General features: G+C 45.1%; 1 protein-coding gene across 1 annotated transcript in view; it reads left to right on the forward strand.

Moving 5' to 3' along the window:
• Positions 1 to 26,735, forward strand: part of LOC138283602 (pre-mRNA-processing factor 40 homolog A-like) — a 273,553-nt gene extending 246,818 nt beyond the window's left edge. The window contains exon 6 of the mRNA XM_069221541.1: positions 26,171 to 26,735. Within this exon, the coding sequence (XP_069077642.1) occupies positions 26,171 to 26,263 (93 nt within the window). The 3' untranslated portion in view covers positions 26,264 to 26,735. The remainder of the gene's footprint in view (positions 1 to 26,170) is intronic.
• Positions 26,736 to 27,042: the final 307 nt, after the last annotated feature.

Below are 27,042 nucleotides of genomic sequence, written 5' to 3' on the forward strand. Positions count from 1 at the left end.
TTACAGGGTAAGCAGTTTTTTAATTTTGTTTAAAAAATAGACAGTGCAGTTTTCAGAGTCTTCAGTGTTAACCTATGGGTGGGAAACAAGAAAGCAGTTTTTCAGGTAAGTACACAACTTAATCCGTTCTTCAGGGTTTTAGGTCAACACGAGACAAGATCAGTACCAAGAGTGCACCCACAGCGGCACAGGAGAGGCCGGGTGAAGAGATCAGGTTTGGAGTTAGGTTCCCAGTGTCACAGTGCCACAAGGCAGCACAAAACTTAAACCATCAGCTGCACAGGGGCAGCCAGGTGCAGAGTTCCAACACAGCATCAGGTGACCACTGTTAACCAATGGAGTCAGGGGGTAACCAATGAAGCCCTGCTCACAGGTAAGTAAAGTGGGGTCAGGGTTCGATCACCTAGAGTTGAGGTAACTACAAGGGGGGGGGGCCACAAGACAGTACCAAACTTAAACCCTCAGCAGCACAGGGGCGACCAGGTGCAGAGTGCTAACAGTGTCTGATGCCCAACGTCTTCCAGTGAAGGAGATCAGTTTCAGAAACCTGATGTGGCCAGGAGGCTGAATGGGGATAACCCACAGCTGTCCAGGTAAGTAAAGATGTCAGTGGTCGTAGGGATACCAATGGTCCAGCGACCCCACCAAACCCCCCCAACACCCAGGTTCTCTGGGTGCAGGGGTGTTGTTTGGCATCGGAAACAGCTTACTGGGTAGGGCACGGTCAGGGGAGTCCTTGGATTGAGGCTGCAGATGTTGCTGTGGAGTCCAGCAGGGGTCAGCCCATGGTGGACTCTTGTTCAGAAGCGCTGGTGAACCTTCACAGGACTGGTAGTCCATTTGGACTCGGGCCATGGGCATAGAGTGCAGAGGTGGTTCTAGAAGCGGTTTCGCAGTTCCTCAGGCAGACTTTTATGAAGTTGGTTTCTTTTGGACATGTCCGCTGTCCATGGGGGTTCTTGGTCTTCATCCGAAGCAGGCAGTTTTGGGATGCAGGACAAGTCGTCTTCTGGGTGCAGGTACTTTAAGGGCTGCAGAGAGGTCGGTAGGACAGGAGCCAAGTCAATTGGTGTCTTCAGTCTTCTCTGCTGATGCGCTTCTGAGTTATCCGTCTCTTCTTAGGTCAACGTGAATCTGAGTTCTAGAGTTCACTGGTGCCATTTAAATACTGAATTTAGGGTGTTACAGGGAGTGCCTAGTGGTAGCCACTGGGCTTCTCACCTCAAGTGTGACTACACCCTTCTTATGACCACTTCTTTTGGGAAGTGGGCATAGCCCTAATCCTGTTGGCCTAATTCCTTCCAAACAAGATGGAGGAATTTAAAAAGTAGTGTCCACTTCAGCTCGTCCACCTTAGGGGTGGGGCTGGCATGAAGGGAGCACTCTTCTTCATTTAACTAATTTTCTTGTCTGTGCTAATGCCAAAAGTGGGGTCAGTATAGGAGGGTTTGTCATTTCGACCATTTGGAGCGATCTGGGTTGCGTAACAAAGGTGGCAAGGCCTTTGACTCTCCCTTCCTTGAATGTCCATCATGCCTGGGAGAGGAAGTCACACTTCTGCCCAGTGCAGGTGTTGGATCTGAGCCCTCAAGAGCCTTGGCTCTTGTAGGAATGTACCTTCTTTTTGGCAAGGTTACCCCCACTTGTCACCTGCTGTCGGTTTGTTTTGACTGTGTTCACTGGGATCCTGCTAACCAGGACCCCAGTGACTGTTCTCTCCCTCTAAATTTGGTTGCTTAGGACTTTGCACATCCCTCAACTGGCATACTGCTGCCCTCCCAATAGAAGTCCCTAGTATATGGTACTTGGATATCCAGGACATGGGGGCACCAGGGGTTCCCACTGGACTGCTGCATGTATTGTATGATTCCATGCACTCTGGGTCTCCTTGGAGGACCCGGAGCATTGCTCCTATTAATATTAATCTCCTGGGGTTTTCCGGGCAGCGCGTGCTGCTGCCACCCCTCAGGTTCCTGCCCTCCTTCTGCTTGATAAGCTCAAGCAGAGGAAGGGAGAGCAAAGGATTTCCTGTGGGAGAGGGAGGCAGCACCCTCTCCCTTGGAAATAGGTGTTACATTACATGGCTTGGGAGGGTTAGCCTCCCCAAGACACCAGTATGCTTTGAAGGACACATTTGGTGCCCTCCTTGCATAAACCGGTTTGCATCAGTCCGGGGACGCCCAGTCCCTGCTCGGTCATGAAACTGGACAATGAAAAGGGGAGTGACCACACCCTTGTCCTTCACCACCCCAGGGGGGTTACGACTCTTGCATTTGGTAATGCTTGTTGGTGGTTTTCCAGCACCACTGACCAACTGCATCACGACTGTCGATGTGGAACATCACTTGCATCACTTCTGGGACTCCTCTTCTGCTCCTATGCTACACTGCTGACCTGCTTTCTCCACCATCAACCTGGTCCTGCATCCACAGAAGGGTGGGTAGTGGCTCCTGCCGCAACCGGACACTCCATCATGAACTGTACTTGGTCCCCTTCCTTTGCAAGACCTCTTCTGTCAGTATCCACATTTGGGTTTTTCCAGTCTTGGTTGGGTCTTGCACAATCCTTTTCCAAAGCTTCCAGTTGCGGGTTTGCCTATTCAGTATTCTAGTATTTGTGTTATTATAATAAAGTACCTTTATTTTTGTAACACTGTGTGGTTCTTTCAAGTGTATAAGTGCTGTGTGACTATAGTGGTATCGCATGAGCTTTGCATGTCTCCTAGATAAGTCTTGGCTGCTCATCCACAGCTACCTCTAGAGAGCCCTGGCTTCTAGACACAGCCTACACCTCTCTAATACGTGATACCTGGACCTGGTATAAGGGAATGTATGTCGGAACAATGCATGCTGGAACCAGGCATACCTGAACAACTCAGTCAGAACGACGACCACGTTATCACTAATGCCTTTACCACGAATGCCTTAATGATTTTTCGTTGTAAAGGCATGCTGGTAAATGCATGCATGGAACGGCACACATGGTTCCAGCATGCTACCCCACCACCCCTGCACCTAACACTACTGCGACCCCGCCCCTAAAATTACCCCAGCCCCCCACGCCACCCCTAAAACTACCTAGACCCCCTAACCCGCCCCTAAAAACTAAAATTACCCGAACCCCCGCCCCGCCCCTAAAACTACTGCGACCCCACCCCTAAAACCTAAACTTCCCCACCCCGCCCCTAAAACTACCCTGTCCCCACCCCTAAAACTACCCTGACCCCGCCCCTCAAACTACCGCAACCCCGCCCCTAAAACTACCCCAACCCCCCCACACCTAACACTACCCCACCCCCAAACTACCGCCACCCTCACATCGTCCCTAAAACATACCCAAACCCCACCCCTAAAACATACCCAAACCCCACCCCTAAAACATACCCAAACCCCACCCCTAAAACATACCCAAACCCCACCCCTAAAACATACCCAAACCCCACCCCTAAAACATAATACCCAAACCCCACCCCTAAAACATAATACCCAAACCCCACCCCTAAAACATACCCAAACCCCACCCCTAAAACAGAATACCCAAACCCCACCCCTAAAACAGAATACCCAAACCCCACCCCTAAAACAGAATACCCAAACCCCACCCCTAAAACAGAATACCCAAACCCCACCCCTAAAACAGAATACCCAAACCCCACCCCTAAAACATAAAATACCCAAACCCCACCCCTAAAACCTAAAATACCCAAACCCCACCCCATAAAACTAAAATTACCATGACCCCCCACTCTTCCCTTAAAACTACCGCAGCCCCCACCCTGCCCCTAAAACTACCCAGCCCCTAAAGACTAAAATGACCTCGACCCCTGCCCCTAAGACTACCCTGACCCCCACCCCTAAAACTACCCTGACCCCCACCCCTAAAAACTAACATTAGCCCAACTACTGTGACCCCTGCCACTAAAACTACCCTGACCCCATCCCTCCCCTAAAGTTACCATGACCCTCAGAACCCCCTAAAACTACCCCGACATCCCCACCCCTAAAACTACCCCAAGCCCCACCCCTAAAAACTAAAATTACCCCCAACCGCTCACCCACAATTAAAACAAAAAATCCCCCCCACCTGCCCCTAAGAAACTAAAACTACACCGGACCCCCACCCCAGCCCTTAAAAATTAAAACTACACCTCTGCCCCTAAAACTATCCCCCAACCCTTCCCCAGCCCCACTAAACCGCATCATCTCTGATCCTGAGTCTGTTTTCCTATGCCTTAGCCATGCATGTTTGTTGTTCAGGACATGCGTGGTTAAGGCAGAGAAAAACAGGGCAGTTCTTCACGATAGCGCTGTTCCGCTTTCGTGGACAATGCACCTCATTGTTCCCGAGTCATTGTTAAGGCTGTTTTCCGGTATAAGGTTATAATACCATAGGTGCTTACCACACCCCAGACTAGCTTTCTACAGCTCTCACCTCAGGGGGGGCAGAAATCTAAGGTGGTTGCACTAGTTCTGACCAGTCTGTGCCAAAGCTAGGAGTTGGAGGGTTTTCACGGGACACCTTTAAGTTGCCCTCTGAGTGCATGTATTAATAAATCCATCACTGGATTCAGGGAGGGTTTGTTAATATGAGATGCTTGATACCAAACATCAGCCATCAGGCAGCTGGGGAACTCGGAGTGACCAGCGTCCAGCAAATGTACTTGAAATAGCTTCCCTGTTCACTTACTATGTTTGAGAATCAACAAAGACATAGCAGGGGCATATCTGTTCATGCAGTTATGCCCTCACATGTAATATAGTGCACCCTGCCTCTAAGGCTGGAAGGTCTGCTAGAGGGGTGACTTACATATACTGTGTGCAGTGTTAAAGGGGACAGGGCACACAGGCTGTGTGCCATGTCATGTTTTAAACTTTTTTTCCTCCAAGACACGCAGCATACGAAAGCAGCACTGGGTGCACTCAAAGGGTCCCTGATGGTGGCACAATGTGTGCTGCAGCACTCAGGGACCTTCCTTTAGCACGCCCATGCCCTAGGTTTAGGGACATACAGTGGTAGCTAAAGGTTTTCCAATTGTGAAAAAACGACTGTGCAGTTTTGAGGAAAGAGCCTTGGCACTGGGGACCTGTTTAGCGGGGACTCTGTGCACTTTCATTCAAAATTGCACCAGAAATCGGGGAAAAAGTGGGGGTGGGGTGACCATGTCAAAAGAGGAACTTTCCTACATGCACTAAGTGTTGATTTCTGAATTTGCAAAGTATTTATGCTTAAAGGTCTACTTATCTGATTATGAAGTTTTGGGGTTTGAAACATGTATAAAAAAGTGTTATTTTTCTAAATTGGTCTTGGATTTACTCAGTGTCACATTTATTGTCCCAGTGTATACAATGAATTCTTAGCACTACCCTCTGATAATCCTAAGTGCTCACCCACACTACTACAAAATAGAGCATTAGTCCTAGCTACTTTTGCCTCTGCAAACCAATTGGGTATCCTCTGGACTATGTGCACGATGTACTTTTAAGTACATAATATAAAGAGCCAGCTTCCTACAAACACCTTATCTGGCAGAGACATATTCTACTTGCTGATTCCTTACCCACCCACTCATCCTCCCCACCCTCCCCACTCTGCGAACTGTTTACTAGGGACAGGAACTCCCCTTTCAGAGCTTTAGTTTTGTCCCACCAGTGGTCTGTGTTCTTCATGGCTTTTCACTTCAGACATAGAATGTCGTGAAAAGAAACTGACGTTGGTGCGCTGGGGTGGCGCCTATATAGGACCCACAATGTCATATCTGGCAATGATGACAGATGTGGAGCTGATCGACACCACCAAACGATACGCTGGCGTACTTTTGCAGAGGCAAAAGTAGATAAAACTAATGGTCTATTTTGTGGTAGTGTGGGCGAGCAGTTAGGCCTATAAAAGGCAATAAATGAGACACACTCAAAGAATAAATCTGAGACCAGTTTAGAAAAACACCACCTTTTTATATACATGTTATACCCCAACAACTTTGTTAAAAGGCAAGTACTTTTTTAAGCATAAATTATTTTGATTTGCAGAAATTGACACTTAGGGCTATTTCAGAGTTCTTCAATGTTAAACTTATGGAAGGAAAACACATTTAGTAAACAAGCACTTTACAAGGACTCACAGGGTTCAGAGGTGCCACCTAAATACTCGTTTTAGGGGTGTTACAGGGAGTGCCAGGTGTAAAAAGTGGTGTCCACTTCAGCTCGTCCACCTTAGGGGTGGGACTGGCATGAAATGGGCACACCTCCTAATCTGCTTAATTTTCCCACCTGTCCTGCGCCCAAAAGTGAGGTCAGGACAGAGGGTCTGCTATTTAGAGAGACTTGGGTCAAAGGCGACTAGGCCTTTGAAGTTTCCCACCCTGAAATGTCCATCTTGCCTGAAAGAGCCCAGTGCAGGTGTTTGTCTCTTGACCCTGAGAGCACTGATTCTCATCCTGTGGGGGCGGGGTGGGGAATTGTGGAGGTGGGGGGGGGTGCTAAAGTGGCTGAATTGGTCAGGACCAGTCAGATAACACACTAGTAGTTTATAGTTTTTCAGGGGCACCTCTAAGGTGCCCTCTGGGTGCATGTATTGGTAAATGCAACACTGGCATCGGTGTGGGTTCACCAATTCGAGATGTTTGATGCCAAGCATCCCTATCTTTAGTAAAACCATCATGTAGCTGGAAACTCATAGTGACCAGTGTCCAGCACATGTATTTAAAATGGCTCACCTGATCACTTTCTATGTCTGAGAATCGAAAAAGGCATATTAGGGCCATATCTACTCATGTAGATAAGCCCTCACATGTTATATAATGCACTCTGCCTTAGGACTGGAAGGCCTGCTAGGGGGTGGCTTAAATATATTGTGCTCAGTTTTTGAGGACAGGGCACACAGGCTGTGTGCCATGTCGTGTTTTCACTTTGGTCTGCAGCAAGACAGCCTGTCGTGCTTGGTGAGGGGTTCCTTAGGGTGGCACAATTTGGGCTGCCGTCCTAAGGGACCCTCTTTAATACCCCAGGTACCAGGGCTACCATTTACTAGGGACTTAAAGGGGGTGCTAAAGGTTTTGCCAATTGTGGAAACAACTGTGCAGTTTTAGGGAAAGTGATCTGGCTCTGGGGACCTGGTTAGCAGGAAGCCAGTACATTTTCAGTCAAAACTATATCAGATATTAGGCAAAAAGCCGGGGGCTAAGCAGGCCAAAAAGGGTGCTTTCCTAAAGTAGGGTATCTGCAAGTAGAATGTCTCTATCAGATAAGGCTTTACCAAAGGTAAATAACTTGTACTTTAAAAAGTCCAAGAATGAACTCTAGCTGTTATTAAGCGGAGGTAGCAATATTAAATGTATTATTGTATCCTACTGCTTTAGTATGGAACAGCTAACCCTGCTACAGTGGAAATAGCATTTTGGTCCTTTTTGACTGTAATGACATACTTAACATTAAACTGTTAAATGTCCTTCTCTTAAGATACTATGCACCCTGCCTTAATAAGCTGTAAGACCTACCCTAGTATGGGGTCACTTATTCATATTTAAAAGAATGGTTTAGCTCTTTCAAACGTTTTTGTACAGGTTGAGTTTACAGTTTAAATCTGAACAGCCAGGCTACTGGTGACAGGCCTGCAGTCATGTTTACACTGACACTATAGTGGATGGCATGCCGAGTGCTGTCGTCCATTGGTGACCTATAACTTAGAGGCCCTAGGTACACTTTTGGTACAGTACACTAGAGATTTATTGAAAAGTTAAATATGCCAATGTCATCAGATTGAAAGGGGAACACCGGTACATTACCACTATTTAGCACGGCTGAAGTGCGCAGAATTCTGTAGCCAGTAAAAACTCAAGACAAAAATCTGGGGGTACACCATGCAAAAGATGGTCATTTCCAACAGGATGTAGCAGTGGCTACTTACCTCTCCCACTTGCTAAATGAGAACCTTTCATATTGTTATCTTAAACATTTCTTAACCGTAGTGGCCAGCACAAGAGATTTTCTAGAAGGAAATTTCGTCAACATAGTGGTGATCAAGAGATTCCTAGAAGGGGTGAAAATGAAGGTTCAATCAAGGTCACTACCCACACTACTGTGGAGCATAAACATAGTGCTAACACAACATATGAAGTCTCCTTTCAAGCCTATGCATCTTGGGCAGAGTCTCTAAGGGCCTAATTCTTATTACCCAAATGGGGTTTTCTGCTGCATCAGGTACATCCACAAACCTATTAGCCCTATCTATTTTGATGGACAATGTAAATCTATCAGGCTCTGTGCTGTTTTGTTGACTTTAGGGCACCTTCCAATCGGATTCCTAGGACTATTTCTCCCTGCAGATACACATGCTTTGCACATCCCGCCATCTAGTGTTGGGCTCGGAGTGTTACAAGTTGTTTTTCTTCGAAGAAGTCTTTTCGAGTCACGAGATCGAGGGACTCCTCCCCTTTCGGCTCCATTGCGCATGGGCATTGACTCCATCTTAGATTGTTTTCTTTCCGCCATCAGGTTCGGACGTGTTCCTTTTCGCTCCGCGTTTCGGTTCGGAAAGTTAGTGAAAAACTCGGAAAATTTCACGGTATTGTTTGCGTTCGGTATCTGGTTAGTTACAACAGATCGACACCGAATTTTGAAGAGCTCCGGCGGATCTTCGGGGTTTTCGATTCCCCGGCGGGGCCTGGTCAGCCCGACCGCGTGCGTCTTCAAGGCTAATGGAACGGACCCCATTCTGCTTCTGCCCTGAATGTCACAACAAGTATCCTTATACAGATCAACATTTGGTCTGTAATTTGTGTTTGTCGCCAGAACACAGAGGATACCTGTGAGGCCTGTCGAGCATTTCGGTCCAGAAAGACCTTAAGGGACCGAAGAGCAAGAAGACTACAGATGGCGTTGGTGCCGACAGGACAAAAACACATCGAGGAAGAAGAGGAAGCCTTCTCCATCGAGGATTCGGACTCGGAAGAGGTCGATCCAGAACAGATGCCGAAAACCGTGAGTAAGACGTTGATACACAAGACTCTCGTAAAGACCAGTAAAGCCCAGGGGACGCCACCGCCAACAGGCCATGGCTTAACCCGAAAAATAGGTGACCGGGCATCAGAGCACCGAAAAAGGGCATGTATGTGTCGAAGTCATCCGACTCCGGTCGAGGTACCGGGTCAGAGCACACTCGACCCCGAGACACCGGGTCAGAGCAATCTCGGCACTGAACCAAGCCGGCACCAAGAGATCAGTATGCCGAAGAGCAAAAAAGTGTCGTCTGAACCGAAAAAGGCAGCCGAAAAGGTTTCGATACCGAAACATCCGGCCTCGGAACCGAAATCAAGTTCCTACAGAGAGGAACAAGGCCTGTCCTCACAAATGCAAACACATAGATTTGGACAGGAACTAGAGGCAATGGAGCCAGACTACACCCAAAGAAGGCTCCACATCCAAAAAGAAACTGGGAAGATCAGTACTCTCCCTCCAATTCGAATGAAACGAAAACTTGCCTTCCAAGAGAAAGACAAGCAGCCACAGGCGAAGGTGGCTAAACAAGTAACCCCGCCACCATCTCCACAACGCTCTCCACAAACATCACCGGTAGCCACTCCACCAATGATGCAATCCCCAACTCCTACAGGGATGAGTCAGGATGATCCAGACGCGTGGGATCTTTATGATGCGCCAGTGTCAGATAACAGTCATGACTGTTATCCAGCTAGACCGTCACCACCAGAGGATAGTACAGCCTACGCACAGGTGGTGTCAAGGGCAGCCACTTTTCATAATGTCAGCCTGCATGCTGAGCCAATTGAAGTCGACTTTTTATTTAATACACTGTCGTCCACACACAGCCAGTACCAGAGCCTCCCCATGCTACCTGGAATGCTAAAACACTCCAAACAAGTGTTTGAGGAGCCTGTGAAAGGAAGGGCCATTACTCCAAGGGTGGAGAAAAAATATAAACCGCCACCAACAGACCCAGTGTACATCACACACAGTTAACACCAGACTCAGTGGTAGTTGGGGCAGCTCGCAAGAGGGCGAACTCACACACTTCAGGAGATGCACCACCTCCAGACAAAGAAAGTCGTAAGTTCGACGCGGTAGGGAAAAGAGTGGCGGCACAGGCAGCAAACCAGTAGCGTATTGCCAACTCACAGGCTTTGTTGGCCAGATATGATAGGGATCATTGGGACGAAATGCAACACTTTATAGAACATTTGCCCAAGGAGTTCCAAAAGAGAGCACAGCAAGTGGTGGAAGAAGGACAGAGTATCTCGAACAATCGGATACGGTCAGCGATGGATGCGGCAGACACAGCTGCTAGGACTGTAAACACAGCAGTGACAATACAGAGACATGCATGGCTGCGTACATCAGGATTCAAGCCGGAAATACAACAAGCCGTGCTGAATATGCCATTTAACGGACAGCAGTTGTTTGGGCCGGAGGTGGACACTTTTATCGAAAAACTTAAAAAGGACACTGATACGGCCAAAGCCATGGGCGCACTCTACTCCCCACAGAGCAGAGGCACATTTCGTAAAACACAGTTTCGAGGGGGGTTTTGAGGACAAAGCACGGAACCCACAACCTCACAAACAAAGCCCACTTATCAGAGCCAATATCAGCAGGGAAGTTTTCGGGGACAATATAGAGGGGGACAATTCCAAAAAAGTAGAGGGAAGTTCCAAAGTCCCAAAACTCCACAAAACAAGCAGTGACTTCGACGTCACAAATCCCCAACACAACACCTGTGGGGGGGAGACTAACCAAGTTCTACAAACAATGGGAGGAAATTACAACAGACACTTGGGTCCTAGCAATTATCCAGCATGGTTATTGCATAGAATTTCTCAAATTCCCTCAAAATGTCCCACCGAAAACACACAATATGTCAAAACACATGGATCTTCTACAGCTGGAGGTCCAAGCGTTGTTACAAAAAGATGCAAGAGAACTGGTACCAATTCATTAGAGAGGAACATGAGTTTACTCGCTGTACTTTCTCATACCCAAAAAGGACAAAAATAAGACCTATATTAGATCTCAGAACATTAAATATCTACCTCAAATCAGATCACTTTCACATGGTGACATTACAGGACGTAATCCCATTGCTCAAACAAAAAGACTACATGACAACACTAGACCTAAAGGATGCATACTTCCATATACCGATACATCCTTCACACAGAAAGTACTTAAGGTTTGTATTCCAAGGGGTACATTACCAATTCAAAGTGTTGCCATTCGGGACAACAGCTGCGCCAAGAGTTTTTACAAAATGCCTGGCAGTAGTAGCTGCTCATATCAGAAGGCAGCAAATACATGTGTTCCTGTACCTAGACGATTGGTTAATCAAAACCAACATGCAAGAACGGTGTTCACAACACACAAAGTATGTCATAGAAACCCTCCACAAACTAGGTTTCTCACTCAACTACACAAAGTCACACCTTCAGCTGTGTCAAACACAGCAATACTTAGGGGTGACAATCAACGCAACAAAAGGGATTGCCACTCCAAGTCCACAAAGGGTACAGGCATTTCACAATGTAATACAGGCCATGTATCCAAAACAAAAGATACAAGTCAAGATGGTGATGAAACTACTAGGCATGATGTCCTCATGCATAGCCATTGTCCCAAACGCAAGATTGCACATGTGGCCCTTACAACAGTGCCTAGCATCACAATGGTCACAGGGTCAACTTCTAGATCTAGTGTTGATAGACCGCCGAACATACACCTCGCTTCAATGGTGGAACAATATAAATTTAAACCAAGGGAGGCCTTTCCAAAACCCAGTGCCTCAATACGTAATAACAGATGCCTCCATGATAGGGTGGGGAGCACACACCAACCAACACAGCATCCAAGGACAATGGGACACTCAGCAGAGACAGTTTCACATAAATCACTTAGAACTACTGGCAGTATTTCTAGCGTTGAAAGCATTTCAACCCATTATAAGCCACAAACACATTCTTGTCAAAACAGACAACGATGTATTATCTGAACAAACAGGGAGGAACACACTCGACACAGTTGTGTCTCCTGGCACAGAGAATATGGCATTGGGCGATTCACACCCACATTCACCTAATAGCACAGTTTATTCCAGGGATTCAGAATCAGTTGGCAGACAATCTCTCTCTGGACCACCAACAGATCCACGAATGGGAGATTCACCCCCAAATACTAAACACTTACTTCCAAAGATGGGGAACACCACAAATAGACCTATTTGCAACAAAAGAAAACACAAAATGCCAAAACTTCGCATCCAGGTACCCACAAGATCAGTCTCAAGGCAATGCGTTATGGATGAGTTGGTCAGGGATATTTGCATACGCTTTTCCCCCCTCTCCCCCTCCTTCCATATCTAGTAAACAAATTGAGTCAAAACAAACTCATACTAATAGCACCAACCTGGGCAAGACAACCTTGGTACACAACACTACTAGATCTCTCAGTAGTGCCTCATTTCAAGCTTCCAAACAGACCAGATCTGTTAACTCAACACAAACAGATCAGACATCCAAATCCAGCATCACTGAATCTAGCAATTTGGCTCCTGAAGTCTTAGAATTCGGACATCTAGACCTTACACAGGAATGTATGGAGGTCATAAAACAGGCAAGGAAACCAACCACAAGACATTGCTATGCAAATAAGTGGAAAAGATTTGTTTATTATTGCCATAATCAAATTCAGCCATTACACGCATCTGCTAAAGACATCGTAAGCTACTTACTACATTTGCTAAAGTCAAAGCTAGCTTTTTCATCCATTAAAATACATCTTACCGCAATTTCAGCTTATCTACAAATTACGCACTCAACTTCATTATTTAGGATTCCAGTCATAAAAGCATGTTCGGTGGCATGTGTAGCTGCAGATACACATGCTGTGCATAGTCCGCCGTCTGGTGTTGGGCTCGGAGTGTTACAAGTTGTTTTTCTTCGAAGAAGTCTTTTCGAGTCACGAGACCGAGGGACTCCTCCCACTTCGGTTCCATTGCGCATGGGCGTCGACTCCATCTTAGATTGTTTTCTTTCCGCCGTCGGGTTCGGACGTGTTCCTTTTCGCTCTGTGTTTCGGGTCGGAAAGTTAGTCAGAATTGCGGAAAAAATCGTCGGTATTGTTTCGTTCGGTATCGGGTTAGTTACAACAAATCGACACCGAATCTTGAAGAGCTCCGGTAGCCCTTCGGGGTAATTTCGATCATCCGTCGGGGCCTGGTCGGCCCGACCGCGTGCAACATCGAGACTGATGGAACGGACCCCGTTCCGATTCTGTCCTAAATGCCATAATAAATATCCTTATACGGATCAACATTTGGTCTGTAACTTGTGCCTGTCCCCCGAGCACAAGGAGGATACGTGTGAAGCCTGTCGCGCGTTTCGGTCGAGAAAAACGCTCAGAGACCGAAGAGCCAGGAGGTTGCGGATGGCGTCCACGCCGACAGGACAACAACGGTTCGAGGAGGAGGAAGAAGAAACTTTCTCCATCCACGAGTCGGATTCCGAAGAATTCGACGTTGAAGAACAACCAACCGTGAGTAAGACGTCGAAACAAAAAACACAAGAAAAAACTGACAAAGCCCAGGGGACGCCACCGCCAACAGGCCATGGCTTAACCCGGAAAGTAGGTAACCGTCCATCGGCACCGAAAAAGGGCGAGCTGCTGTCGAAGTCATCCGACTCCGGTCGAGATACCGGCACGCAGCAATCTCGGGACCGAGAGAGTGACGCAGAAAAAATTCGGCACCGAAGTTGGTCGGCACCGAGAAGGCACAACGCCGAAAAGAAAAAAGATCTTGTCTGAGCCGAAAAAATCCAGAGATACAGTTTCGGTGCCGAAACACCCGGCAACCGAACCGAAAACTAGTTCCTACTCAGAGGAACAGGGACTGTCCTCCCAACTAAAGAAACATAGATTTGAGGAGGAATTACAAACAATAGAGCCAGATCACACGCAAAAGCGGATCTTTATTCAAAATGATACAGGGAAGATTAGCACTCTTCCCCCAATCAGAAGAAAGAGGAAACTTGACTTCCAGCAAGGAGACAGGCAACCACAAGCAAAGGTTGTAAAGAAGGTAACTCCACCACCCTCTCCACCACCATCAACTCATGCATCACAGCACAAACTCCACCATTAACACACTCACCAGCTCATACCACAATGAGCCAGTATGATCCGGATGCATGGGACCTCTACGACGCTCCAGTATCGGACAATAGCCCGGAGTCGTACCCAACTAAACCGTCACCACCTGAGGACAGTACTTCATATGCACAGGTGGTAGCTAGGGCAGCCGAATTCCATAATGTCTCGCTCCATTCGGAGACTATTGAGGATGACTTCCTCTTTAACACCCTGTCCTCCACCCATAGCCATTATCAAAGCCTTCCCATGCTTCCAGGAATGCTAAGGCACTCGAAACAGATATTTCAGGAGCCAGTTAAAAGCAGAGCCATAACTCCAAGGGTGGAGAAAAAATACAAGGCTCCGCCCACAGACCCTGTTTTTCTTACATCACAACTGACACCAGACTCAGTAGTTGTGGGTGCAGCTCGTAAGAGAGCCAACTCGCATACATCAGGCGACGCACCACCTCCGGACAAGGAGAGCCGCAAATTTGATGCAGCGGGAAAAAGGGTTGCAGCGCAAGCGGCAAATCAGTGGCGCATCGCCAACTCGCAAGCACTCCTGGCGAGATACGACAGGGCTCATTGGGATGAGATGCAACATCTCATCGAACACCTCCCCAAAGAGCTCCAAAAACGTGCGCAACAAGTGGTGGAAGAGGGACAAAGTATCTCGAACAATCAGATTCGGTCTTCCATGGATGCAGCAGATACAGCTGCAAGGACAATAAATACTGCAGTCCCAATAAGAAGGCACGCATGGCTGCGCACATCTGGGTTCAAACCCGAAATACAACAGGCTGTGCTCAATATGCCGTTTAATGAACAGCAATTGTTTGGGCCGGAGGTCGACACTGCAATCGAAAAATTAAAAAGACACCGATACAGCCAAAGCCATGGGCGCACTCTACTCCCCGCAGGGCAGAGGCACATTTGGCACATTTCGTAAAACAACTTTTAGGGGAGGGTTTCGAGGTCAAGCCACAGAAACCAGCACCTCACAAACAAGACCCCCTACCTACCAGGGACAATATCAAAGGGGAGGTTTTCGGGGACAATACAGAGGGGGCCAATTCCCAAGAAACCGGGGAAAATTTCAAGGTCCCAAAACCCCTCAAAATAAACAGTGACTCACAAGTCACACAACCCCTTCACACAACACCAGTGGGGGGAAGACTAAGCCAGTTCTACAAATCTTGGGAGGAAATAACAACAGACACTTGGGTCTTAGCAATTATCCAACATGGTTATTGCATAGAATTTCTCCAACTCCCTCCAAACGTCCCACCGAAAACACACAATATGTCAAAACAGCATACAGACCTTCTAGGACTAGAAGTTCAAGCATTACTGCAAAAGGACGCAATAGAACTAGTACCACGTCAACAAAAGAACACAGGAGTTTACTCACTGTACTTTCTAATACCAAAAAAAGACAAAACTTGAGACCAATACTAGATCTCAGAACACTAAACACCTACATCAAATCAGACCACTTTCACATGGTCACATTACAAAACGTAATCCCACTGCTCAAACAGCAAGACTACATGACAACATTAGATCTAAAAGATGCGTATTTCCATATACCAATACATCCTTCGCACAGGAAATACCTAAGGTTCGTATTCAAGGGAATACATTACCAATTCAAAGTGTTGCCATTCGGAATAACAACTGCGCCAAGAGTCTTTACAAAATGCCTAGCAGTAGTAGCTGCACATATCAGAAGGCAGCAAATACACGTGTTCCCTTACTTAGACGATTGGTTAATCAAGACCAACACGCTAACAAAGTGTTCACATCACACAAATTATGTTATACAAATCCTTCACAAGTTGGGTTTCTCCATCAACTATGCAAAGTCACACCTTTTGCCGTGTCAAACACAGCAATACTTAGGAGCGACTATCAACACAACAAAAGGGATAGCCACTCCAAGTCCACAAAGAGTTCAAACATTTCACAAGTTAATACAGGCCATGTATCCAACACAAAAGATACAAGCAAAAATGGTATTAAAACTCCTAGGCATGATGTCTTCATGCATAGCAATTGTCCCATACGCAAGGTTGCACATGCGGCCCTTACAACAGTGCCTAGCATCACAATGGTCACAGGCACAGGGTCACCTTCTAGATCTGGTGTTGATAGACCGCCAAACATACATCTCGCTTCTATGGTGGAACAGTACAAATTTAAACAAAGGGCGGCCTTTCCAAGACCCAGTGCCAACATACGTTATAACAACACATGCTTCCATGACAGGGTGGGGAGCACACCTCAATCAACACAGCATCCAAGGACAATGGGACATACATCAAAGGAAGTTTCACATAAATCACTTAGAACTGTTAGCAGTATTTCTAGCGTTGAAAGCATTCCAACCCATGATAACCCACAAATACATTCTTGTCAAAACTGACAACATGACGACAATGTATTATTTAAACAAACAGGGGGGGACACACTCGACACAGTTGTGCCTCCTAACACAAAAAATATGGCATTGGGCAATTCACAACCATATTCGCCTAATAGCACAATTTATTCCAGGGATCCAGAACCAACTAGCACTCAATCTCTCTCGGGATCACCAACAAGTCCACGAATGGGAAATTCACCCCCAAATACTGAACACTTACTTTCAAATTTGGAGAACACCTCAAATAGATCTATTCGCAACAAAAGAAAACGCAAAATGCCAAAACTTCGCATCCAGGTACCCACACAGGTACTCCCAAGGCAATGCTCTATGGATGAATTGGTCAGGGATATTTGCGTACGCTTTTCCCCCTCTCCCTCTCCTTCCATATCTAGTAAACAGATTGAGTCAAAACAAACTCAAACTCATACTACTAGCACCAACATGGGCAAGACAACCTTGGTAAACGACACTACTAGACCTGTCAGTAGTACCTCATGTCAAACTACCCAACAGACCAGATCTGTTAACACAACACAATCAACAGATCAGGCATCCAAACCCAGCATCGCTGAATCTAGCAATTTGGCTCCTGAAATCCTAGAATTTGGACACTTAGACCTCACACAAGAATGTATGGAGGTCATAAAACAAGCTAGAAAACCTTCCACTAGACACTGCTATGCATGTAAATGGAAAAGATTTGTTTGTTACTGCCATAATAATCAAATTCATCCATTGCATGCGTCTCCAAAAGATGTAGTAGGATATTTACTACATTTGCAAAAATCCAATCTAGCTTTCTCTTCCATAAAAATACATCTCGCCGCAATATCTGCTTACCTGCAGATTACTCATTCAACTTCCCTGTTTAGAATACCTGTCATTAAAGCGTTTATGGAAGGCCTAAAGAGAATTATACCACCAAGGACACCACCTGTTCCTTCATGGAACCTCAACATTGTCTTAACAAGGCTCATGGGTCCACCTTTCGAACCCATGCATTCTTGTGAAATGCAATACTTAACGTGGAAAGTTGCATTTCTCATTGCCATCACATCTCCAAGAAGAGTAAGTGAAATACAGGCGTTTACCATACAAGAACCATTTATTCAAATACACAAAAATAAAGTAGTTCTAAGAACAAATCCAAAATTCTTACCAAAGGTTATCTCACCGTTCCACTTAAATCAAACAGTAGAATTACCAGTGTTCTTCCCACAGCCAGATTCAATAGCTGAAAGAGCACTACATACATTAGACATCAAAAGAGCACTAATGTACTACATTAACAGAACAAAAGTAATTAGAAAGACAAAACAACTATTTATTGCCTTTCAAAAACCTCATACAGGAAATCCAATTTCAAAACAAGGTATTGCCTGATGGATAGTTAGGTGCATCCAAACCTGCTATATTAAAGCAAAGAGAGAGCTGCCTATTACACCAAAGGCACACTCAACCAGAAAGAAAGGTGCTACTATGGCCTTTCTAGGAAATATTCCAATGAACGAAATATGTAAGGCAGCAACATGGTCTACGCCTCATACATTTACTAAACACTACTGTGTAGATGTGTTATCTGCACAACAAGCCACAGTAGGGCAAGCCGTACTAAGAACTTTATTTCAAACTACTTCCACTCCTACAGGCTGAACCACCGCTTTTGGGGAGATAACTGCTTACTAGTCTATGCACAGCATGTGTATCTGCAGCTACACATGCCACTGAACGGAAAATGTCACTTACCCAGTGTACATCTGTTCGTGGCATTAGTCGCTGCAGATTCACATGCGCCCACCCGCCTCCCCGGGAGCCTGTAGCCGTTTGGAAGTATATCTTCAACATTTGTACATTTGTAAATATATTACTTTAACCTTCATTTGGTACATACGTATTCATTCCATTGCATGGGCACTATTACTAGCATACACAACTCCTACCTCACCCTCTGCGGGGAAAACAATCTAAGATGGAGTCGACGCCCATGCGCAATGGAACCGAAGTGGGAGGAGTCCCTCGGTCTCGTGACTCGAAAAGACTTCTTCGAAGAAAAACAACTTGTAACACTCCGACCCAACACCAGACGGCGGACTATGCACAGCATGTGAATCTGCAGCGACTAATGCCACAAACAGATGTACACTGGGTAAGTGACATTTTCCTTATGGAGGGACTAAAGAGAATTATCCCACCAAGAACGCCACCAGTTCCTTCGTGGAACCTCAACATTGTCTTAACAAGACTCATGGGTCCACCCTTTGAACCCATGCACTCATGTGAGATGCAATACTTAACATGGAAAGTAGCATTTCTAATTGCCATCACATCTCTAAGAAGAGTAAGTGAGATACAAGCATTTACCATACAAGAACCCTTTATTCAGATACACAAGCATAAAGTAGTTTTACGAACAAATCCTAAGTTCTTACCAAAATTCTTATCACCGTTCCACTTGAATCAAACAGTAGAACTACCAGTGTTCTTCCCAGAGCCAGATTTGGTAGCTGAAAGAGCACTACATACATTAGACATCAAAAGAGCGTTAATGTACTACATTGACAGAACAAAACAAATTCGGAAAACAAAACAATTGTTCGTTGCTTTCCAAAAACCTCATACAGGGAACCCAATATCCAAACAAGGCATCGCCAGATGGATAGTTAAATGCATTCAAACCTGTTATCTCAAAGCAAAAAGAGAACTGCCTATAACACCAAGGGCACACTCAACTAGAAAGAAAGGTGCTACCATGGCCTTTCTAGGAAACATTCCAATGACTGAAATATGTAAGGCAGCCACATGGTCTACGCCTCATACATTTACCAAGCACTACTGCATGGCTGTGTTAACAGCACAACAAGCCACAGTAGGACAAGCAGTACTACGAACTTTGTTTCAAACAACTTCAACTCCTACAGGCTGAACTACCAATTTTGGGGAGATAACTGCTTACTAGTCTATGCAAAGCATGTGTATCTGCAGCTACACATGCCATCGAACGGAAAATGTCACTTACCCAGTGTACATCTGTTCGTGGCATGAGACGCTGCAGATTCACATGCGCCTGCCCGCCTCCCCGGGAGCCTGTAGCCGTTTGAAGTTGATCTTGAACATTTGTAAATATATCGCTTTAAACCACATTATGTACACACATATTTACTCCATTGCATGGGCACTATTACTATAATAAACAACTCCTACCTCACCCTCTACGGGGAAAACAGTCTAAGATGGAGTCGACGCCCATGCGCAATGGAGCCGAAAGGGGAGGAGTCCCTCAATCTCCTGACTCGAAAAGACTTCTTCGAAGAAAAACAACTTGTAACACTCCGAGCCCAACACTAGATGGCGGGATGTGCAAAGCATGTGAATCTGCAGCGTCTCATGCCACGAACAGATGTACACTGGGTATGTGACATTTTCCATATATATAGAGATAGAGATAGATATAGATATATATAGATATTATTTAACTATGACTTTAATGTTTGTTTTTAACATCATGTTTTATTGGTGGCCTGGGGTTTTCCAATTCTGTGTATTGCACTTTTTGACTGTTCTAGGTTCTAAATTGTAATGGATTTTAAAATCTGGACAATAAACTGTATACGCCTATGCATTAAGTGGGCTTAAGTGTCTAACACTGAGGACATCCTTTCTGATTCCCATCACATCCTTGCAGAGTTAGTTGCAAGCACTCTCAGCACAAGAATCTTACTTTGAAATACATTGGGACAGAGTGATAATGTGGACAAACCCACAATTTGTCAAACGCCATTTCACATTTTCATGTCAACCAAGTTATACAGCTACCAGTGTTTTTCTAAAACCAGAGATCACAAAGAACCCTTAACAAGCTTCAGTAATGTATTACTTGCATTAAACAAGCTAAATAAGTAAGCCAAGGCTATTTTCGATGCATGTGTGGCTGTAGATGTAGACATGTTTTGCATACTCCTGCCATCTAGTGTTTGGTCCGAATGTTTGTCTGGATGATCAGCACTGAGCAACAGATTTGGACACCCCGCCACCAGGCTCAGTGCTGAAACTCCAATCAAAACATCGAGCCCTCTGCCCTGGAACGACAGCCGGCACCTACTCAACATCGAGCGGAGCTTCGGTGCCCAAACCGAAACCTGGGTCCGATCCGAAACCCTCAAAGCAGAGTTCCAAGTCTGGTCCCATCAGTGGAGCCCATTCTTCAAGGACTCCAAGAACAGATGGATGATAAAAACAAATCTACAGCCAGCCTCACACTGGGTGTAGCCTTGGTAAAGCTTCAGCTCAGACACCTCCACCACCTAAAAGGAGGGTACCTTTTCAAGAGGCTTGGGACATGCTGGTTCCACCTAAACAGCAGAAGAGTGAAAGATGCCATTAGCTCTTTTCCCCTTCTTCCATTAAGGTGAGTGAGGGGTAGTAGTCACTGGGCTACTTACTCTTGGGATCTCTATGCTGAATATGGTGGGAGACAATATACATTTGTGACTCCACCACAGGATGACCCCGGGATGCCTATGATACTCATCCCCCAGTGGACACAGATCTGGACTTGTATTCCTCTCCTGATCCCCGATCATATAACACCTGTCGGGCCGATTACAGGATTTTCTCCCCATATGGCAAACAGTCACATGAGACCTGTGGGTGTTAGCCATTATACAACATGGTTATTGTCTGGAGCTCATTACCACACCTCCCAACATTCCACCTTATACTCACTCAATAGAACATTAAACATTGATCAAACAGGAAGTCCAAGCTCTTCTCAGAGGAGCTATAGAAACTGTCCCTCTTCAACACCAGTGCTCAAGGGGGTTTACTCTCTATACTTCCTAATACCCCAAAAAGATTGATTTTTTGTGGCCAATCCTAGATCTCAAGACACTGAAGGGGCACATTCTATCAGAGCACTTCCATGTGGTCACCTTACAAGGTGTGATCCCACTTCTCCAACAGAGCCACTTTATGTCAACACTAGACCTAAAGGATGCCTACTTTAACACTCCAATACACCCAGCTCATCGCAAATATGAGGTTGGGGGTGGGCGGCAAATATCAGTTAAGTCCTCCCTTTCGGGCTGACTACTGCACCCAGAGTATTCACCAAGTGCCTACCGGTGTTAGCCGCCCATCTACGTAGACACAAAGTCCACATATTTCCATTTCTGGGCGATTGGCTTATCAAAGCCATCACTCACCAACAGTGTCAACAACACACTCTGATTAAAATATCTTCTACACCTTTCGCGGTTCACCATCAACCTTGCAAAGTCTCACCTACACCCTCTGCAAGTTGAGCCATATCTACGGGCTACTCTAAACACACAAATAGCATTAGTCTATGCCAATTCTGCAAGAATCCAGAATTTTCAGACACCATTACCTTAATTTCAGACAAATCGGTGAGGACAGTCATGCAATAGTCCCCCCCGCATTGCCATTGTACCCCATGCCCGACTACACATGCCTCAGTTACAGGAATGATCTGATAGAGACTTCTAGTTGAAGATTCCTTACCTTATAATTTCCCCCAGGCAAATCTGGAGATTTTTCTTCGGCCAGCACCCCTGTGCGCCATCTGGTAGTGTTGGTCGACTCCGCATTCATCACTGGTGTTGTGACGTCGCAGGGCGTATACAGGCACCACCCGGGCACGCTGACATCAGTTCTTTTCTTTCCACGACAGCCTACGTGCAGATCTGAAGATCTACCCCTACAGTCACTTTTTGACTAGCCTTTCAACTTTTTGTCAACATTTTTTGACTTCTTGGTGTGGTGCGGATTTAGTCATGAAAGACCGGCTTCAAGCCATGCATCTCCTGTCACCGCATGATGTCCATGACTGATCTGCTCCTCATGTCTGTGGTGGTTGGGGCCGTGACCACAACCCAAATTCGTGCTCGGACTGCCAGGCCATGAACCACTTGTCGTTGTCCCATTCAAAATCTCCAGGACACTCTGGAAACCATAAGAAGTCGAAGACGCTCAAGCGTTCTTCGACTTCACCCCATCAGTCGGACGACATGACGCGGGAGGAGAAGGAGCATCATTGCTCTCGCCCTCCGTCCTTGGAGCCTACTTCTGGTTCGGCTCCGCGCCCTTCTGAGTTTCCGGGAGGTGGAGTCACCCCTGCCCAATTAAAGGAATTATACCAGACCATGCGCCTCATCTTGGGCAGTCCACCCCTGTTGGAATGCCTTCAGGCCCTGCAGGGTCGGCAGATGCCCATTTGTGTTCCGCTCTGGCAGCTTAGACCCCAGCTCCAGGGGTCACCCAGTGATCCGCTTCCAGATCTGAACCGGCGTTGGTCATAGCATTGCGACCTTCCCCGACATTGACACTCCTTACGCTGCCCGGGCCCGCGGGTGGTGTCACTTATAGTATTCCAATAGCTAAATACAAAGCTGCTACATGGTCCATACCACACACCTTTACTAATGATTATTGTGTGGATGTTCTAGAACGCCAACTAGTCAGTGTAGGTCATGTGACGCTACGTACACTTTTTCAGACAACTGCAACACCCAAAGGTTAGCCTCAGCTCCTGAGTAGGACTGCTTTTCAATCTATGCTAAGCAGGTGTATGTACAGCCACACATACCTCAAACGGAATGTTACTTTCCCTGTAAGCATCTGTTCATGGCGTGTAGTGCTGTAGATTTACATGTGCCCACCCTCCTCCCCAGACGCCTGTGGCCATTGCAGTTTACTTTATATTCCCATGGACATCTTGTTACTCACACTTGCTGAACACTCCATTCCCACCAGCCTGCGGGAAAACAGTCTGACAGTGGAGTCTATGCCCATAGGTATCATCACGAGGATTCACTCTAGCTAGTGACTTGAGACTTCTTCTAACGAAAACAGCTTGCACACACCCAGACCCAACACTAGATGGCAGGAGTTTGCAAAGCTTATGAATCTACAGCAGTACATGCCACAAACAGATGCTTGCACTTCTTTTCAACTCCTTTGCAGCAAGGGCTCACTAGTTACTAAGGGGTTCTTTGTAAGATGAATAGTTGATCTGGGCAGGTTATAAGACAGCAAAATAGCCCTGGGACTGAAACAAAGCACATTTGATTTAAAAAAAAAAAAAAAAAAGTGCAATGGTGGTATTCTTAGTGAATGTCCCTATACAACATCTATATGGCAGCTACATGTCTTCTGCTCATAAATTCTTGAAACATTTTTTGGCTATTGAAACTATGAGAGGCATAGGTGGGGCAAAGTATTAAAGCACCTGTTTGCAAACGCAAACTCATTTAAATGTAGCCTCCCAAGAGGGGAGAAAGCCTCTACATAATTGATGTGTAATTAGTATGTGAATACAGAGAAGATTCATGCTGCAAAACGAAATGTGTACCTACCTGTAGGAGTAGTTTTGCAGCTTAAAGAATTTCTGGATTCACCGGCGACAGTCGCAGGAAATCATTTTTTTTTTAAGGCAAGGTTTGTAAAGAACACCTGGAAAGAAATAGGCTGTGAAAAAAAAGACAAGAATCACCAAAGGAGAAAAAGAATCTGGAGATGGCAGCGAGGTAGAGGGTCTTCCAGAGAGGTTGCCTCACAAGGGCATGGGCAGAACACCAAATGATCAACAAAGCAAAGAGGGCAGGGGGAGGGGGAATTAGACTATTAGAGAAATTTCCAGACTCAAGTTTTGATGGCAGATTGATGCACAGCATGTGAATCCTGAAAATTCTTCAAGCCGCAAAACTACTCTTAACAGTAGGTAACCCTTTCACTTTTGTGACATCGAGTTTGCAGCTAAGTCTCCTCCTCTTGGATGATATATCCACTCCTTGTGGGATATGGCAGCCGTAGTTGTCTAATTTTATGTATCAAAATGGATTACGCTTTTGCAAATCAGGAGTCCCCAGAGGAAATCCAGGCCAGTTCTTCCTGGGAAAAGTGTTCCACCTAAGCATTGATAAGGGATGTTCCCATGGCTGAGATCTGTCATGAGGCGGCTTGGACTTCCATTCACATCTTAGTCAAGCGTTATTGCTTGGACTCAATAGAGTGTAGGGGTGGTTACTTTGTAAATGCAGTCCCCCCCCCCCCCCCCCCCCCAGGATTTCCTCGTCTTATCTTCCAGACCCACCACCTCAGAAGAGTACTGCTTGGGAATCTAGTTGAAAGATGAGGAATCTACAGGTAAAAGTGTCCATCAGAAAAAGTTGCTTACTTTTGAGAACCATCTTTCTGCTGGATCCTCTCTTCCTCACCAGTTCATTCCACCTCCCCATTTTAAAGGATGACATTCATTAATAATTAGGGTTCTAGTTAGCTTGTTGCACTTCAGATTTGATGCAGTACCCATCTTGTTCATCTCACCATACAAGAAATGAATGGAGAACTGATGCCTGCACACCTGGTGGATGCTTTGTGTCTCCAGTATAGTCTCTGTGGCGTTATTCCCAGCATAGACCCAGTGCCTTCTACCACCGCAAAAAAGCTATTAGGAAAGGTTTCCTGGTCCAGCCTGTCATTTGGGATATTACAAAAGCGAGGTTTCTGCAGGGAGATGGAGTATCCACCGAAAAGGTCATTACTGAAGTAAGTAACTTTCATCTTGCATTAAGCTTGGTTGTACTTCCCATTCGAGCCCCAGTAAAGGTACATAAATAGTGCAGACCAGCATAAGAACAATATCACTGTTTTCTTTGGCATTGATAATGGTGACTAGTTGGTGGCTGCCAAGGTTAGTTCGTTTTAAGAAAGACTATTTTGTTGACTTTTTAACTTTGTACTATCTGAGAATATTCCAAATGCATGCTAAGGGCAATTGACAGTAATACTGTTATGGCCCTGTCCCATGTGTCTGTTTTTTTACACTTTTGAATTGTTTCTTCTACAAAATAATATTTAAGACGCTAGTTTAGAGAGAGTAACTTCAGACATCAAAGGAGTTAGGTGAGTAGCCACTGTAGGGTCAAGTATTTTCTCCATATTAAATGTTTTTTTGTTCGTGCCAATAAATCATTTGAGTCAGCTATTGGAATTCGAGACGAGGCTAAGTAATACGTGTTTAATATAACTTGAACTTGATGCATTGTAATTTTGGTAATGGCTGACATAAGAAATTGTTTGTTTTAGAGAGTGACGGGCAGTTAATGCTAAGAACATATTTGCAGCTTCCAGCCGTGATGCCATTTACTATTTGTATTGTTTCCTGAATCTTCAATTTGTAACAGATTTGAAAAAAACCTTAATCCGTGGCATCTAGTCATTCAGAATGTTTTCTCAACATTTTCAAGCTGTGTATAATTGAACCTTTGTTAAATGAAAGCATTGACTGTTGGTGAAAAATTATCTAACTGCTATTTAAAAATGTTTGCGTGTGTGTTGTGTTTAACTAGCTGCTTTCCAGTATTCATGCCTTCCATTCTGGGCCGAGGAATAGTGGATTGTTTTGCTTGTTCGTGCAGTTGCGTAATTTTTGTTTTGTTTGTTTTTTTTGTCCTGAATGTATATTTAATTAATTGCTCTTATAAACATAAGATTTTGCAAAGGTGAGAAACTGAAATGAATGGTAGTGAGCTGTAGAACAGTTGAAAAAGGAAATGTTGGGACTTGTAATTATCACTGCTTGCGTTTTCTTGCAGGGTAATTGGGATACGTCTGGGAGTGAGCTGAGTGAAGGAGAATTAGAAAAACGAAGGCGGACCCTATTAGAGCAACTGGATGATGATCAATAAATTTAAAAAAACAAATGTTTACTGGAATTTAATAAAAAGAACCTGATTTTGAATACTTATTGTTTCTAATAAGTTTGATTGAAATAATACTGGGTTTTAACACAGCTACTGCTTTTGTAAATGAAGTGGCTATTATTGAGGCATTATTTGAGCATCTGTTCTGAGATGTGAATAAAAATAAAATCCAGTTGTACATTTTATTTTATTGCCTTAAGGACGTTTTTCAGGATCTGCCACCATATTTTAAATGACCTTTGCAGTATATTTGTCAGAAAATCAATGTTGACTTCAATATTTTTTGTAAGTTGAGCATTGCTTTTCGTTTTAAAATTCAGTCTTATTTCGATGTTCTTTTTAAGTTTTACTATTGTGATATGTTTTTTCTCAGTGAAGTCAAATCGCCGTGGTACACAAACATTGCCAATTGGAATATTTTTGTATATTTTATCAAGTATTAAAAACTTGTCTTCTAGCTTGTTCTAGTATTTATTTAACATTTTCAGCAAAATTCAGACCTTCTGTAAGAAACCTGGCCTTTCAACATGGATAGCTGCATTTTAATTAAACCATAAAAGATTTCTTCCTAGCTGGGCAAAGAAAAGTTAAGTTAGATAGCTGCAGGTGAAATTAATTTACGAGGCATTTTACATGTGTAAATGGTCTATTTAGGGCAGAATTACAAACACAACACTTTAGTAAGATAGAGGCCTTTAATTCTGGTCTTCTTTGAGCGTTAATCTATTCTGTTTCTACCACAGACACCATAAAAATGTCTACGT

Source organism: Pleurodeles waltl, chromosome 3_1 (genome assembly GCF_031143425.1).
Source record: "Pleurodeles waltl isolate 20211129_DDA chromosome 3_1, aPleWal1.hap1.20221129, whole genome shotgun sequence".
Taxonomy (NCBI): Eukaryota; Metazoa; Chordata; class Amphibia; order Caudata; family Salamandridae; genus Pleurodeles; species Pleurodeles waltl.